The sequence below is a fragment of the Mesoplodon mirus genome (genome assembly GCF_964341445.2).
Source record: "Mesoplodon mirus genome assembly, chromosome: 10".
NCBI lineage: Eukaryota > Metazoa > Chordata > Mammalia > Artiodactyla > Ziphiidae > Mesoplodon > Mesoplodon mirus.
In genome coordinates this window covers 33,221,982-33,237,148 of record NC_138986.1, presented here as the reverse complement: position 1 = coordinate 33,237,148, position 15,167 = coordinate 33,221,982, and the positions used below count along the sequence as shown (strand labels likewise).

The following is a 15,167-nucleotide window of genomic DNA, read 5'->3' as shown; positions in this document are numbered from 1 at the left end:
ATTTTATTGTTTATTTCTTTGTTTATATTAGGTAGAAGTAAATGGAAAAGGAAACATTTATTTAGGTGCAGTTAAATCGAATTCAAAACTCCTAATTTAGATAAGAAAAATATAGGAGAAACTGCTTTCGGGATTTGGAGGGCCATAGGGAGTTCCCAAATGCTAGAAGGCTAAAGTTATCACAAAGGCTGTCTTCCATCCTTTCTCATACTCTTCCTTTCACATAATACATGCCCTCCTCCCCTCAAGTCACACAAAAGCACACATTTCATGCATATTTATGAGTCCAAATGGATCTATGTTGATTTAGCATGAGGCTTTGTTGTTTTTTGTCTTGAAACTTTCATGCATGAGAATCAATAAAAAAAATTCTTTCCCCAAAATGAATGTTCCCAGTATTAGATGAAGTGATCTGGGTGATATATATCATTACGTATGTATGTGTATGAAACTAGAAGTATGTCATAGAATTCCTTTGAGATAAAAGGGATTCTCTAAATGTAAAATGTTGAGAAGTTACATATTATTAATACGAATGAACTAAGATAAAATGTTAACTCATATGGTAATGATGCCATTATCCTATTGTGAACATTAAACTGCAGGCTTTTTTCTTGTTTGTTTTGGGGTTTTTTTCCCCCAGATAGAAGAGTCCTTTAAAACAATAGCTTCATACACTGTTCTAAGTTTTCTTCCCTATTTTCCTATACAACCCACGTTCACCATAAAACAGTATATTTGAAATACTCAGTTTTTGTACACTTCTGTAAAACTGAGACATTTGTAATCACATATATCTATGAGTTGCCAGGTATTTATTATTTTAGTTAATGGGGGAAGCAAAGTCATGCATAACCAGGAAGCGTATACTTTGTGATGCATCTGGTTAAGGCTAATATTTAAATTGTTTTCTCTGCCTTTTATACATACTAGAAATATGCTGACTGACAGGGGAAGCTAACCTGAAATTAAAAACCTACTGAGGATAATCCACAGAGAATCCCTTTTTTCCCAGTTTTACCCTTTTATACTTTCTTTTTCTCTTTAGGGAAATGACTTGAGGATCAGTACAGCCCAAGATGAGGTGTATCTGCAACCATCTGAAGAACATATTAATGTGTTGTCACTTAAAGAAGATTTATTTACCATACATGGCACAAATTTCCCAGTCAGTAGGAAAGAGTTTATGACCGTGTTTGCGAATTTAAAGAGAGTCCTTATACAAATCACATACAGCCTTGGGATGGATGCCATCTTCAGGTAAACTCAAGAACTGCATCTTCCAGTGTTCACACATTTACCTTGGGGCAAACACGCATGTGCTGAGTGACTGAAGATCCCTAATGTTTGCTGTCTTCAAATAGTAGATAAGAGCGGAGCACTGGTTTTCTGAAAAGTGTTTCTGTTAAGCTTTAATATTTTGCATACCCAAGATGAATTTGTCTTAGTCCTTTTTTAGTATTGATGATTCTTTCTCAATTCTGCCAGAGCATGCAATAAGAATGCTTCCCATACCGAGAAATGCTATACTGGAAAAGAGTCTCCTTTATGATGACTCAGATAGTGGAAAACTAAAGTGATACAATTCCAGGATACCCGTATTCAGAAAGTGGTTTGTAAAATATTTTCTTCCATTAATTAATTCAGTCATCTCTGACTTAGTAGTATATAGTTTATGATGAGAAATATAGGCATCTTCATTTAAGTAACTACAAGTTTTTTTAAAAAAATACTGTAATGGCTGCATGATATAAAGGAAAGTATGAGCTTCGGAGGTAACCTGACTAGGAATTAAATTAGCTCTATTGCTTATTATATGTGTGACCTTTGGCAAGTGGTTGGTTCTTGTGAAAACTTGATTTCTTCAAATGTGAAGTGGAGAAAATAGTGCCTACCTTTCAGGGTCGTTGTGAAAATTATATGTGATAATTATGTAAAGGGCTCTTTACCTAGAACGCTTTCAAAGGATTATTCCTTTCTGTTCTCCATTTTTTTCCTTAAAGAGAGAGCTCCCTGACTTGAACCAAACATCCATAAGGGGCTGACTGTAGGCTGCTGTGCTTTCCATTTTTAAAACAATGATGGGGCTTCCCTGGTGGCACAGTGGTTGAGAGTCCGCCTGCCGGTGCAGGGGACACGGGCTCGTGCCCCGGTCCGGGAAGATCCCACATGCCACAGAGGGGCTAGGCCCGTGAGCCATGGCCACTGAGCCTGCGCGTCCAGAGCCTGTGCTCCGCAGCGGGAGAGGCCACAACAGTGAGAGGCCCGTGCACTGCAAAAAAACAAACAAACAAACAAAACAATGATGTATTTTTCTGACAAAATTTTGACTATGTGTCTAAATGAGCTCTTTTCCTTTCTCCTTTTCTACTCTAATAGTAAATAACACAAGCTCTCGTGGCAATTTTGTCCTAAATCAGGTTAATTAGATGACCAAATGTGACCCCAAACCGACAACTTGGCCTACCCATAATCAAAGCAATGTCTCCAATACTGATTTATCTGCAAAACGGTTTTTTTTAATTACTGATGCTCCCCTACCTCCTTCATTTGCTTGCATGGCCTAGTTTGTCTTTCATTTGTAGTACTTTAACTAAGTGTAATCATCATTACCATCTCCCAAAGGAGAGTATCGCAGATTCATAAACAGAACCACTGCCAAACAATGTACCTCTTCTACAGAGTCAATTCTGCTAGAAGCTGGGTTAAAATGCCATGAAGATGAGAAGCAGCACTTAGGAATTAATTATGTTTTTTCACATTTAGTAAATAGAGATTGCCAAGATGTTTAACAAGTACAACGAGATGAGTCCTCTGGATTTCAAAATAAATGACAAGCAAATGGACAAAAAGTGGCTGGGGGACTTATTTATTTTTGCCAGCATTGTTTCTCAGACAAGTTAATCCAAAGACATGAATCCCCCTGATTCATGTCAGATAATTTTAGTGTCTACCCATCTTAAAATCACTAGTTTCTTTTGAACCTGCTGAGGTTTTCCCATACACGAACAACGTGTTCACAGAGTGTGTGTATGGGATCTGACACAGGAACTAATCCAAGTAGGTGATGCTTTCTGCAGCCTACATTTTGTAAGGCACTGTGGTTCAAGAAGTGAAAGCCATATCATATTTGAAACTCCTACCCACTTCAGGTGAGCCGAAAGTCAGCATGAATCCCGAGTCAGTACGCTTGTTATGTTTTATTTATCTCTGATCTACTAGTAGATTGAGTCATATTTGTAAAACATCATTTGAATTGATTTCAACTTGTCTTGCACAGTAGGCTTCCAACTTGGTACACAGCTTGTGTGCAAGCACAAGTAAATTGAAGCTATCTCAACAGAAATTCATGTTTAGAATTACTTAAGGAAGATTTATTTCCAGGGTAGTTCTCTCAGCAAATGGGCTTACGTTCCTTCCATTATGGAGGAACTGGAATTGAATAGTGGAGGGAGAAGTGGGCTGCAGGTCAGGATTTTGACTTCTGTTTTCAACTTAGCTATTTAATAGTTGTAAACATAAGTGTCATTTTGACCTCTTTGGATTCAGCCACCTCGTCTGTAAAATAAGGATGAGGACAATTGCTTGCCAACGTCAGAAAGTCACTATGAGAATGGAATTAGAGGGCTGCAAAAGCATTTTACTAATGGCAAATCAGCACACAAATCCGAAGCATTTCTATCTGACCTGCATCATTCCAGGGAATACCATTTTTTCCAAGTACCGTTAAGACTTGGAGATATCTAGAATAAAGCATGGACTGATATTTCTAAAATTGAGACCATTTTTGCTGTCATTCTTTTTGACAATGCTGAGAGGCCCATACGATAAAATTAATTGATTTCCTTCTCATTGTCCTCATTGATAAGATGAAGATAAAAATGGAAAATTTTTCATTCTTCCTTTAGGAATGTAAGAGAAACCAACTTAACCTAACTGTGTATCTTTCTCCTTTAAATTCACCAAACCTTATTTTTACTAGCATCCTTGATATTTAACTTGATATTTTTTCTTATACCCTATAGTAGACATTAGTACAGTCCATCAAATTTTTAATCTCCTCCTTTTGGAATACTGCATTTTCTTTGAGGGTAGATGTGGTCATAGGACTTGGTTTCGCCAATGAAATGTGAGCTGAAATGATGTATTATTCCTCTCCTCCTCCCCCCAAGCCCTGGAAAAGCATTGAATTGCCTGTTTGAGACTCTGTGGAGCTTGCTTAGCTACCAGAAGATCAAAACAGCCTGAAATATTGACAGCACACATAGGTCAGCCACCCGGAATAGTTACCCAGACCTGTAGAGGATTTCACATGAGTAAACTTTTGTTTTCTGTTAAGCCACTGAGAATTTGGAGTTGTCTGTTACCACAGCATAACTAAGCCCATCATGACTTTATTATGATGCAACCCATGTGTCTTTATTGCTTGAAAAGAAATACGAAGTTTCTCCAAGGCAAGATGTTTTCATATGACTTTTAATAGTAAATTTTTTGGTATGGGTATCAAAAATATTACACAGAATTTATGTAATAAATAATCTAGAAAAATCCTTGTAAACAAAGGAGTGTTTTGAGGCTTGTAGAAATAGTGTTGATAGTATACTTCTACCTTTTGAAATTAATGATACAGGTAATCGCATATTGAAGAAATTATTATGACAAGGGCTCTGAGGCTCTTAAAAAGATTTATGTAACTTGCTCTTGGGAAGAGGTTCAGCCAGGGTTTATGCCATGTGTTTTCTCCCCATTATCTTTGACTACCTCCCAAATCTATTCTGTAACATTGGATTCATTCAGTCTGCCAGCATTTACTGAGTGCCTTCCCTGTGTATTTGAGTCGCAGCTCTCTCTTCTGTAAATTGGCAAAAAGAATACCTAACTTTCAAGTTGAATGCTAAGGTGAGAAAATGATGTATCCAAAACATCTGACCTGCTATCTAGTATATGTTGGGAGGCAATGTCGAGTAACAGGCTAACCACTGGGTTTGGGTTTGAGTCTGTGCTGCACCATTTGCTAATGGTATCATAGTGACAAGGCACTTTACTTCTCTGAGCTTCAGGTTCTGGCTTTGTAAGTGTGGACAAAAACATGATTACCACATTAGTTTCATGATATTTAAAGGAGCTATGTCTCAAGTTCCCATGATAGTGCACAGAAGACACTCAGTACACAGTAATTATTATGTGATAGTTCTAGGCTAAGGAAAGAGGATACAAAGATGGATAAAGGATCATTGAATTCAAAGAAGGCATGGTCAAGTATGAAAGGCAGACATGTAGAAACGTTTATGGTAGTATAATAAAGAGTGCAATGGAAGTGTGCATAGAGCATCCTGGTGGACCTAGGGGGGAAGAGATGAATTCTTATATTAACATTTAATATATTTTTGATGAATGGCTGTAACAATAGCAGATTCTGTCAGTTATTTTCCTTACTTGGTATGGGATTGAAGATGTTTGGAGAAAATGTCTAGCTTGTTCCCAGATGGCCCACTTGGACATTGAATGACCTAGTGAATGATTCTGTTGCCTTTTTAGGAATGAAGTAAAAACGATCAGGCTTCACTAATTGAGTAGTACTTTGTGGAACTTCCACAGGATAGAGGCTAAAGGAAGTTCTAAGTCATCATCTTATGTTTTGTCAAAAATGAAATAGAACAAAGCACCTGAACAGTGATAAAATCTTTATCTGTAGTGACCAACCTGAAGTAACATTTGTTTAAGTAGAATTAAATAGATATCTTCTATACAAAAAAGATGAATTAAAAATAATTATTTAAAAGAGTTTTAACATCAAGTGTCCTGTTATTTAAAGGATAGTTTGGGTTTTTTTCTTTTTTGTGTGTGAAGCATGACATAGCTAACTCTGGTGGAAAATATAGGAAAACAAAAATATTAAGAACAATCTTTAAGACAGTTCCAGGACAGTGTTTCTTATATGATTCCAATATTTTCAATACTAGCTTATATAATTATATCTTTTCTCTTCATCCATCATCTTATCTGTATTCCCACTCATAATAATAAAGAGAAATAGCCAGCTAAAACATTTGATTTAGTTGACAAATCTTTGACAGTTCATGCATCTCCAAACTTTAGTACTTTATTACTATCAGCATTATGTATTTAAATGAATGCAGCCTGTATCAAGAAAATAAAATGACCATATTGAAGGGAGAAAAAGAATAAACTGCAGCCTTCTTCATGAGTAACACTAAAAACTGTTAAACACATTAAAATCCCATTTAACAAATAGCAGAACCTAATGCACATTGGGACTGTTCAGTGAATACTAATGTGGAATATTGCTGGGAAAGATGTTTGAGTGATGAAATTTCTCATAGCTCAAAATGGTTACATAGATTAAGAAGAGGAACATCTGTTGTTTCAAAAGACAAATGAAGGTTGGCAGTTCATTGAAAATATTTTTGTTTTTGTTTTGTTCTATTTTAAATTGTTTCTTAAAGCAGTCAATTACTCATTTTTCTATTTTAAAACATTCCAGTAATCTTTCTTTATGTTTTGCTCATTAATTTTATACTGAAAATCCTAGGATTATATCTATATATAGTTAACCAGGCTGCTGTTTAGTAAGTGTGATAGTCTTTGTATGATAATCAGCTAGTATAGTAATCATGAAATCATCTAATTCTGAAATTAAAGTGATCAGAAATACAAGTTTGTCATGTGACAGTCCATTAATTGCAGGCAATTAGATGTCACAATAAATTCAGATGAGTTCTGGCCTCTGGCCTGAAGTCCTAATGCTAGCAGTTTTCAATTTATTTTCTTTGTTAGATAAAACAAGTAAGTTTTCTTCTACTTATCTGATTTTATTCATCTGAAATGTGGATCCTGGCTTCAGTGTATCATTTGTTATGGAGTATGTTACAACACATTGTTTGTAATATAACTACATTCCATTCATCTATCCATTTATTCATTCATTTATGTATGTATTTGGTCTTGTATCCATCCATTTATCCATCTATCTATTCATCTACCCACTATCTGTCTATCCTTCTATCCATCCAGAGATTCATCCATCCAACAAAAATGTGTTGAGCATGTATTGATGTGATCAGGCTAGGTAGAGAGATGACACAACAGGGTCTCTGTTCTTAAGGAGTACTCATAAACTCATGTTAGCATAAACAAGTACTATCCTTATTTTAGTAACTCTCCAAAACCTTATGTTGTGTTAAAAATTGCCAGATCTAGGGATTTCACTCCTACTTATATACCCCAAAGAATTAAAAGCAGGCACTCAAAAATAGTTGTATACAAATGTTTATAGCAATATATTTACAGTAGTCTAAAAGTAGAAATAGCCAACCATCCATGAACAGATGAATGGAATAAGAAAGTGTGGTATATTCATGCAATAGAATATTACTCATCCATAAAAATGAATGAAATACTGATATGTGTTATAACATGGATGAACCTTGAAAACATTATGCTAACAGAGAGAAGCCAGACCCAAAAGGTCATGTATTATATATGTCCATTTGTATGAAATATCCAGAATAGGTAAATCCATGGAAACAGAAGCAGATCTCAGTTGCCAGAGGTTGGGAATCACCAAACAATAAAAATCTACCACCACTCTTAAGAAAGCAACTAAAAATGCATATCCTAGCAAGAATCAGTTACATCTTTTTTATGGTTAAATAATGGCATATTATGTGTTATGGAGATCTATCAGTCATTTTAAAAAACAATAATTATCATTATGAATCAATAGCAGTCATTTAATTTTGTGCTCTTAGAGCTTATTTAAAATTTATTTTAATACATTAAAATGACAAAAATCTAGTTTTGGGGATGGAAATAGTATTTCTTGTGCTACTCATCTAGTCATTTTGATCCTGTTGCAGCAGTCAATATATGGTAATAAAATTCCTAGCATTTTATAACCACATATATGAGTTATGTACTATATCAAGAACTTTACATTCATTATTTCATTTAATCCTTTAATCAAGCCCATCATGTATGGACTCTTGTTTTATCTCCATTACATAGATGATGATATTGAGGCTGAGAGATGTTAAGTAATTTTTCCTAGGCTACGGGACTGGTAGATGTCAGAGACAGGATATGAATCTTGATCTGTCTGACTTCTGAGTTTGTGTTCTTAACAATGAAGATTTTACATTTTGTTTTTCTTAATAGGAAAAAGCCAATAAGACACTAATGAGATTTATTTAAATTGTGAATGTATATTGGTTGTATATTTGGAAAGAAATACATACAAACACTATACATATATACCACTTATGTAACAGCATTTTTCAACTTGGCCAAACCAGCTTTTCCTAGGAATAATGAATGATACCAAAGCTCTGTGCTAAAGTCACCAGATTGCACAGAAGTACCAATAAAATGAAGCCCGGAAGTACAGAAAACAGTGAATTTAATTTAGGCCCAAAACAATTTAGGAAAATAGTTCTAACTAATTCAACTGAGCATTTGAAAAAGTTTCACTTTTACCTACCAATATGAAGATCTATCTCTGAGAAAAAGCAACTAAAATAATTTCCATCTTTCTTTTCTTTCTTTTTCTTTTTTTTGCTTCCATTTTTTCTTTAAATTTAAACTGTTGGACTGAATATTAATATTATGTCCTTCTGCTTTTCTAGTTTAAATATTAAAAATAAGTCAGTCATATGAATGTTTTATGTTTTAAAAATTCCTTCAACTATTTTTTTTTTTTTTTTTTTTTTTTTTTGCTGCATTGAGTCTTTGTTGCTGTGCACGGGCTTTCTTTAGTTGTGGTGAGTGGGGGCTACTCTTTGTTGTGGTGCGCAGGCTTCTCATTGTGGTGGCTTCTCTTGTTGGGGAGCACAGGCTCTAGGTGCGCAGGCTTCAGTAGTTGCAGCACGCAGGCTCTGTGGTTGCGGTGTGCGCAGGCTCTAGGGTGCACGGATTCAGTAGTTGTGGCTCGTTGGCTCTAGAGCACAGGCTCAGTAGTTGTGGCACATGGCCTTAATTGCTCCGCAGCATGTAGGATCTTCCCAGACCAAGGATCGAACCCATGTCCCCTGCATTGGCAGGCGGATTCTTAGCCACTGTACCACCAGGGAAGTCCCTTCAACTATGATTTTAAACTCTTTATCTCAAAAAAAAAAAAAAAAAAAGGCGGTGGGGGAATCAAAACACATAGCCAAAAACCAAGAAATGAGCAAGAATAGTCATATCTTTTCAACATTTGATTGTGGTACTGGTTGTGAGCACTTTTAACTGGGCTGACTTTGCCTAATATGATGAATGACCAGAGCATCAAGTTATGGATATTCATTTGCCTTCTTTTTCAACATAAAACTTTGCTTATATTTACATCATTGTTTCTGTACTATTCCTCAAGAGATGTAACACCTAGGAGTTTGTTGCTTATTTACCATTTCTTTTTCCTTCTGCTCCAGGCTGAGCTCTGTTGGCCTTGAATCTGCTGTCCCCTATCCTACTGACAGAAGCATTGCAGCAGCTGTGGAAGTTTGTCAATGTCCATCGGGGTATACTGGCTCCTCCTGTGAAGTAAGTTTGCAAGAATATAGCTTCAGTGCATTCTAAGTTCCTTCAGCATTATTTTCCATAAACTATTCTAAAATAAGCTTAGTTTTTTCATCAAGGATTGCACAAATGATAGTATATTATTAGTTAAAGAAGAAACTCCAATGTCTGCGAAAAAGTCATGACTTTCAAATAGTGTTACTCATGTAATGCCATCTTGAAATCAGGTTTCTTGTAGAGATATTTTGTCTTATGACATATAGCTAAAAATCTGATGTTTCTTTACGTGTTTGTTTTCGATTTAAACTGTTGATAAAATAGAATAAATGATGGTGGAATAATATTTCAAAATATTTCTCTTTCATTTCCACCTGAGTACTTACGAGGAATTTAGCACTATTTCTTTTCTTTTTCACCCTTTCCACATTTTTAAATCCCATGTACCACATTCTTTCTCTACTTTATTCCTAAGAATACAACCAAATCACAATCTTCTGAAGGACTCAATCTTTAAAATGTCCAGAACATAATATATGGAAGAAATACCTTGATCTAGAAAATTTCCTATAGGTCTTTGATTTGTTTAGCACCTAAAATTTGAGATATTTATTGCTGTCTCAATATTCTAGATTTATAATAAGATTAATGTTCCTTACTTAATATCACAGTGTGTCATTCTAAGGTAATAATTTTTATTTACTTTTATGTATTTTCTTTAGGTAGTTTGAAAATTGATTTTACTTGAAATCTGGTCAAAAAAAATATAAACACCATTTCCTTTATAGAGGGCATGGTTTGCAGACAAATGGGAACTTAAATTCTTTAAAAATGGTTCCTTTAAGGAATCATCTGACTGTACCAAGATGTTCCACTTCAGCACACTACCCCATTATGCCATTTACAAAAATACCCTAGGCCTTGCTTTGTTGTTTCTCTTGTACTTTAAAATAATGCATGCTATGAGAGGATACTCAGGGCTTAGAGTCATATTGGTGACAAATGTGTTTTCTTTAACTGGGCTCAGATTCACCTATCCAGAAATAAAACTAAATGTAATTCACTGTCACTTTTCCAAAATTCAAATAGAGAAGAGAAAAATAATCATGGAAATGAATTAGCTCTGTCAACCCAAATTTGATTTTACATGTAAAATAAATACTGTACTTGATGAAAAGTATTTTTTTATTAAGAGCCTAGCAGTTTGTATTTCAAACCAGAAAGCTCTCTTTGAACTTTATGTTCTCATTTCAACTGAAATAATAAATAACCTTGATTCTATTCTTGGTTTAACCCTTATTCCCACATTGATTACTCTCAGTGCTCTTCATCATCTTTTATACAAATTTAAAATGCCCATTGAATCTAAAATTGTCTGAATATTAGAATTATTTAATTGGTTATGCATTTTGTTTCTTCTTTTCTTTCTTCAAAAGTATTTATTAAGAATCTTTGGTAAATTCTGCCCTAGATGCTGAGGGGATTATCAAGAAGATTACATCACAATCCCTATTCTTAAAGAGCTAACGGTCTGTTTAGGGAGACAGAACAAATACCTGTGAAAAATTGGATCACAGCACTATATAATTAAGGCACCAGTTAAGTGGTACAGAACTTAAGTGCAATAATCTTTCAAAGAGGTGAGCAATTCCAGTGGAGAGAGATGTCACAGAAAGTATCCTAGGGTGGAAAAACCTCAAATTGGATGCTAGATAATGGTAACAATTAGGTAGGAAGAGAGAGAAGCAAGAGAGTGTGGGAGAGTCAGAACAAAGAAGCAGAGCAGCGATAAGAAAACCTTCCTGTGCCTCTCACATGATAATTGATAAATAAAGTTACTTTGGAATCCATAAAAGAATTTAGTTGAATCAGAAGACAATGAACTCTGGAGTTTCTCTCTGGCTTCTTAGTTTTTTCTACTCTCTAATAATTCCTTCTTTTCTTTGAAACTTCCTATTCTTAAACTCACTGTTATCTATTCCTATCCTTTCCTAAATTCATTTGCTTTTTTATTGAGTTCCTAACGCCAGACACTCTAGTTTTGTTATCACTAATATCACTGGATCCTTTAAAAGCTGAGTAAACTCCAAAGACTATTAATGTATTAATTCTAGCTTACCAAAAACACATGCCATAACTCCATTATAGAATCACTCTCTTCTGTTTTGTTTGGGTCCACAATGTTGATTCAGAATCTTTTTTTTTCTCATTTCTACTTCTTATAAATCCCCCCACAGTTCATCTTTCAAATATTTTCATACTTTCCTAGTATCATCATAATTCATTTCACTTGACAAGTGGAGCAGGTGAGGAAGTGAAAGCAAAGTTGGGTACTAAAAAAAGTTGTTTAAATTCAAATCTCAGTTCCCTCTTCTATATGATGCCACAAAGAAAATTTAGATAAATATGATAAATTCCATGAAGAAAATAAACAGGGTGCCTTGATAGAGGTACTGAGAATGGGTAGAGGAAGATTAGATGGGAGGGACTACTTTATGAGAGGTTGTCAGGAAGGTTTTCTGAGGCGGTAGCATCTAAACTGAGTTTAGGGTCAGCTTAGTTCAAGGAGCTGAGGAGTTAGTGCAACAGAGTTTGGAGTCGGCAAGGAGCTGAGTCGGGGCAGGTATGGCTGGAGCTTATAGTAAGCAAGTAAGAGAGTGGCACAAGGTATGATTGAAGGAGGCTGGCCATTCAGAGCGTTGCATGCATGATAAGAACTTGTGGTTTTATTCTAAATTCAATGGAAAGAAGGCTTTAAGCTGGGTGATGCCATGATCTGAGTTATATTTTTTTGAAAAAGTCATTATAACTACAGTGTGTAGAACATATTTTACATGGCAGGAGTGGTAGGAAGGAAAATGGTTAATATGCTACTGTGGTAGAATGCAATGATGATAGTGGTTTGTTAGTATAATGACAGAGGATGTAGAAAGACGTGTTTATTCTAAATATATTTTGGTAGTAGAACCAATAGGACTTACTGATAGACATGCCATGGGAGAGTTGAAAAAACTAAAGATTTTAAGAATGAGTCAGATGATGAGCTTGAGCAATTGGATGTGGTACCATTTACTGAGCTAAGGAAAACTGGGAGAGGAACAGCTGTGATGGGGAGGATGAAATCAATGATCCATTTTGGAAATATTAGGTTTGAAAGAGCTATGAAGTGTATTGTCAATGTCCAATGTAGGTCCTGAACTCAGAATATCTGTCTGGTCTATAGATATGTATTTAGAAGGAATAATCAACTAGGGGACTAAATAAAATGACCTGGGAGAAACTGTGGAAAGAAAAAGAAAAGTGACTAAGCCCCCAGGAGCTCCTGACAACGAGAAGTAGGTTGAAGCAGAGGAGACAGCAAAGAAATGGGGTGGAAACTTTGGGACTGTAAAAGCATGGAAGTTTCGAGAAGAGGACTTTTGAGGGAGATAGGAATCAACTAAACCATATCTTGATGAGAGAGCAGTAAAGTGTTGATTGTAGAATTGTTTATTGGATTTGGCTCCCTGGAATTTGGTGACATGGACAAGAGCAGTTTTAATCAAGTGGTGATAGCACAAGACTGATTAGGATGGAATGAAGCATAAAAGGGAAGTGAGGAAGAAAAGACATTTTATTTTTTTAAGTTTTTTTCTTTTTTTAAACTTCTATTGGAGTATAGTTGATTTACAATGTTGTGAAAGTTTCAGGTGTACAGCAAAGTGAATCAGATATATATATATATATATATATATATATATATATATATATATATATATATATATATCCATTCTTTTTAGCACAGTCCTACTGAAAAGAAAAACAGGTAGGTAACTGAAAGTTATAGATATTAAGGAAGTAATTTTGTCTTTTTTTTCTATTAGCTGATTTTTGATGGAGATACTAGATCATATTTTCAAGTTGATAGTAATGATCCAACAGAAAGGAAAGCTATTACTGATGCAGCACAGAGAGGAAATACTGGGAAGACAATAGATAATGGAATACAGATTACAAGTGCAGTGATATTCCTTTGAGAGGATGAGGAATCCTGCATGCCTGTTCCAGAGGGGAATATGACAAATGGAAATATACACTTATGCTTGTGGACTTGGTAGTGGAAATTTGGCTTCCAATGGCTTTAATTTTCTCTGTGACTAATGAGATGAAATTACTGGCTAAGAGAGAGATGTAAAGAGTTGGGAAATTTGAAGAAAGAAGATGGGGTATGAGTAGTACATTTGCAGATATATATATATATATATCACTTTTTCATGACAATTCCATGAATATTTGTCCTGAAAAGAGTAAATCAGTTCTCTCCTTGTTATCAACACCCTTAATTTCTACCCCCTTCTGGATATGTAGCTTCACCAGTTTTTAGAAATATATATTACATTACAAAATCTCTTCTATAATGGGTCTAGGATGACAAGATTTTTAATGAGGAGAAATTATTAGAAGAGGTTAGAAAATTGACACCTTTTCTGTACTGCGCAAATTAAGAGGAAAGTTGTTTTGTTTTCCTTTCAGATATGAAATATCAGCTCATCCCTTTTTTTTTTTTATGTGTTTGCTATCGATGTTCACATTTAAGAGTCCTCACATCCTGAGGCAGAAGGAAGATTTCCAACAATACACAATTCTATATTCTTTATTACTTCAGTGGTTTCTCTCTTGATTCCACTTTCAACTGGGAAAAAAAGGCCTTTTCATGATATATTATGTCGTAGTTAACCATCCAGAAATATGGTAAATAACCCACAAAATGCAATTTTAACTTGATGGAGATCATAACCTCCTAGAGGGCAATGAAGTTTGTCCCCTTATTTTGCATCCCGTCCAATTTATAGTGACCCCCACGGAAGATAAACTTAAACATGACAGTGAACTGAAAGCCAGCACAGACACACAGATACTGTATGGCCCAAATACCTTTTTTCTAATCAGAATTCTATTTTTGGATGGTAAAGTGTTTCACACTTAAAAAGGAAATGATAGATATAAGTAGAGTTCTAGTAGAATAATGCCATAAAATAAAATATCAATGGAATAAATATATGGTAAATAAATCATAAACTATTTTGTGTAAATTTGAAAGCATAATAGGATGGAAGAAGTTGAGAATGAGAGGTATAAATTATATATGTGTGTGTGATCAAATGTTAAGAGCGGATGCTACCTTTCTTCCAAATGACTGCAAAGATTTTCTGAAAATGACAGAGTTATGGGCAGTTTGTACGTGGGAAAGGGAGGTCACTCCAGAGAATCTACATTCCTTGGAATGACATTAGGTGCTCTCTTAGGCTAAGGTTTTGAAGAGTCCATTTCTGTCGGCTGCTTTTTTTCAGTACTTTTTCTTCCATTTTCTTATCTGTGCTTTATACTTTGCGACTGTCATGTTTCAGTTCTTTATATCTCTGCTTTATTTTGCTATTTCAGAAGAGACATCAAGCTAATGCTTCTTCTAATCTCATACCTGCCAATAACACTAAGGTTAGTACGAAGCTCCCATGTCAGGAGGAATAGCTCTGTAGCAATATTTCCATAATGACAGTGCTTTGACAAGCACATTTGCTGGGTTTGCTACCTAAATATTCTCCTTTATCCAGTAAAGACAAAAAGCAAACTTTTAAAAAATCCCTGAGACTAACTTGAAGCCTTATCTTCCTTTC

General features: G+C 35.0%; 1 protein-coding gene across 1 annotated transcript in view; it reads left to right on the top strand.

Annotated features, from left to right (window-relative positions):
• Positions 1-15,167, top strand: part of LAMA2 (laminin subunit alpha 2) — a 610,104-nt gene that overhangs the window by 342,428 nt on the left and 252,509 nt on the right. Inside the window, exons 14-15 of the mRNA XM_082634259.1 lie at positions 1,049-1,260; positions 9,429-9,540. Coding sequence (XP_082490385.1) covers positions 1,049-1,260; positions 9,429-9,540 — 324 coding nt within the window. The remainder of the gene's footprint in view (positions 1-1,048; positions 1,261-9,428; positions 9,541-15,167) is intronic.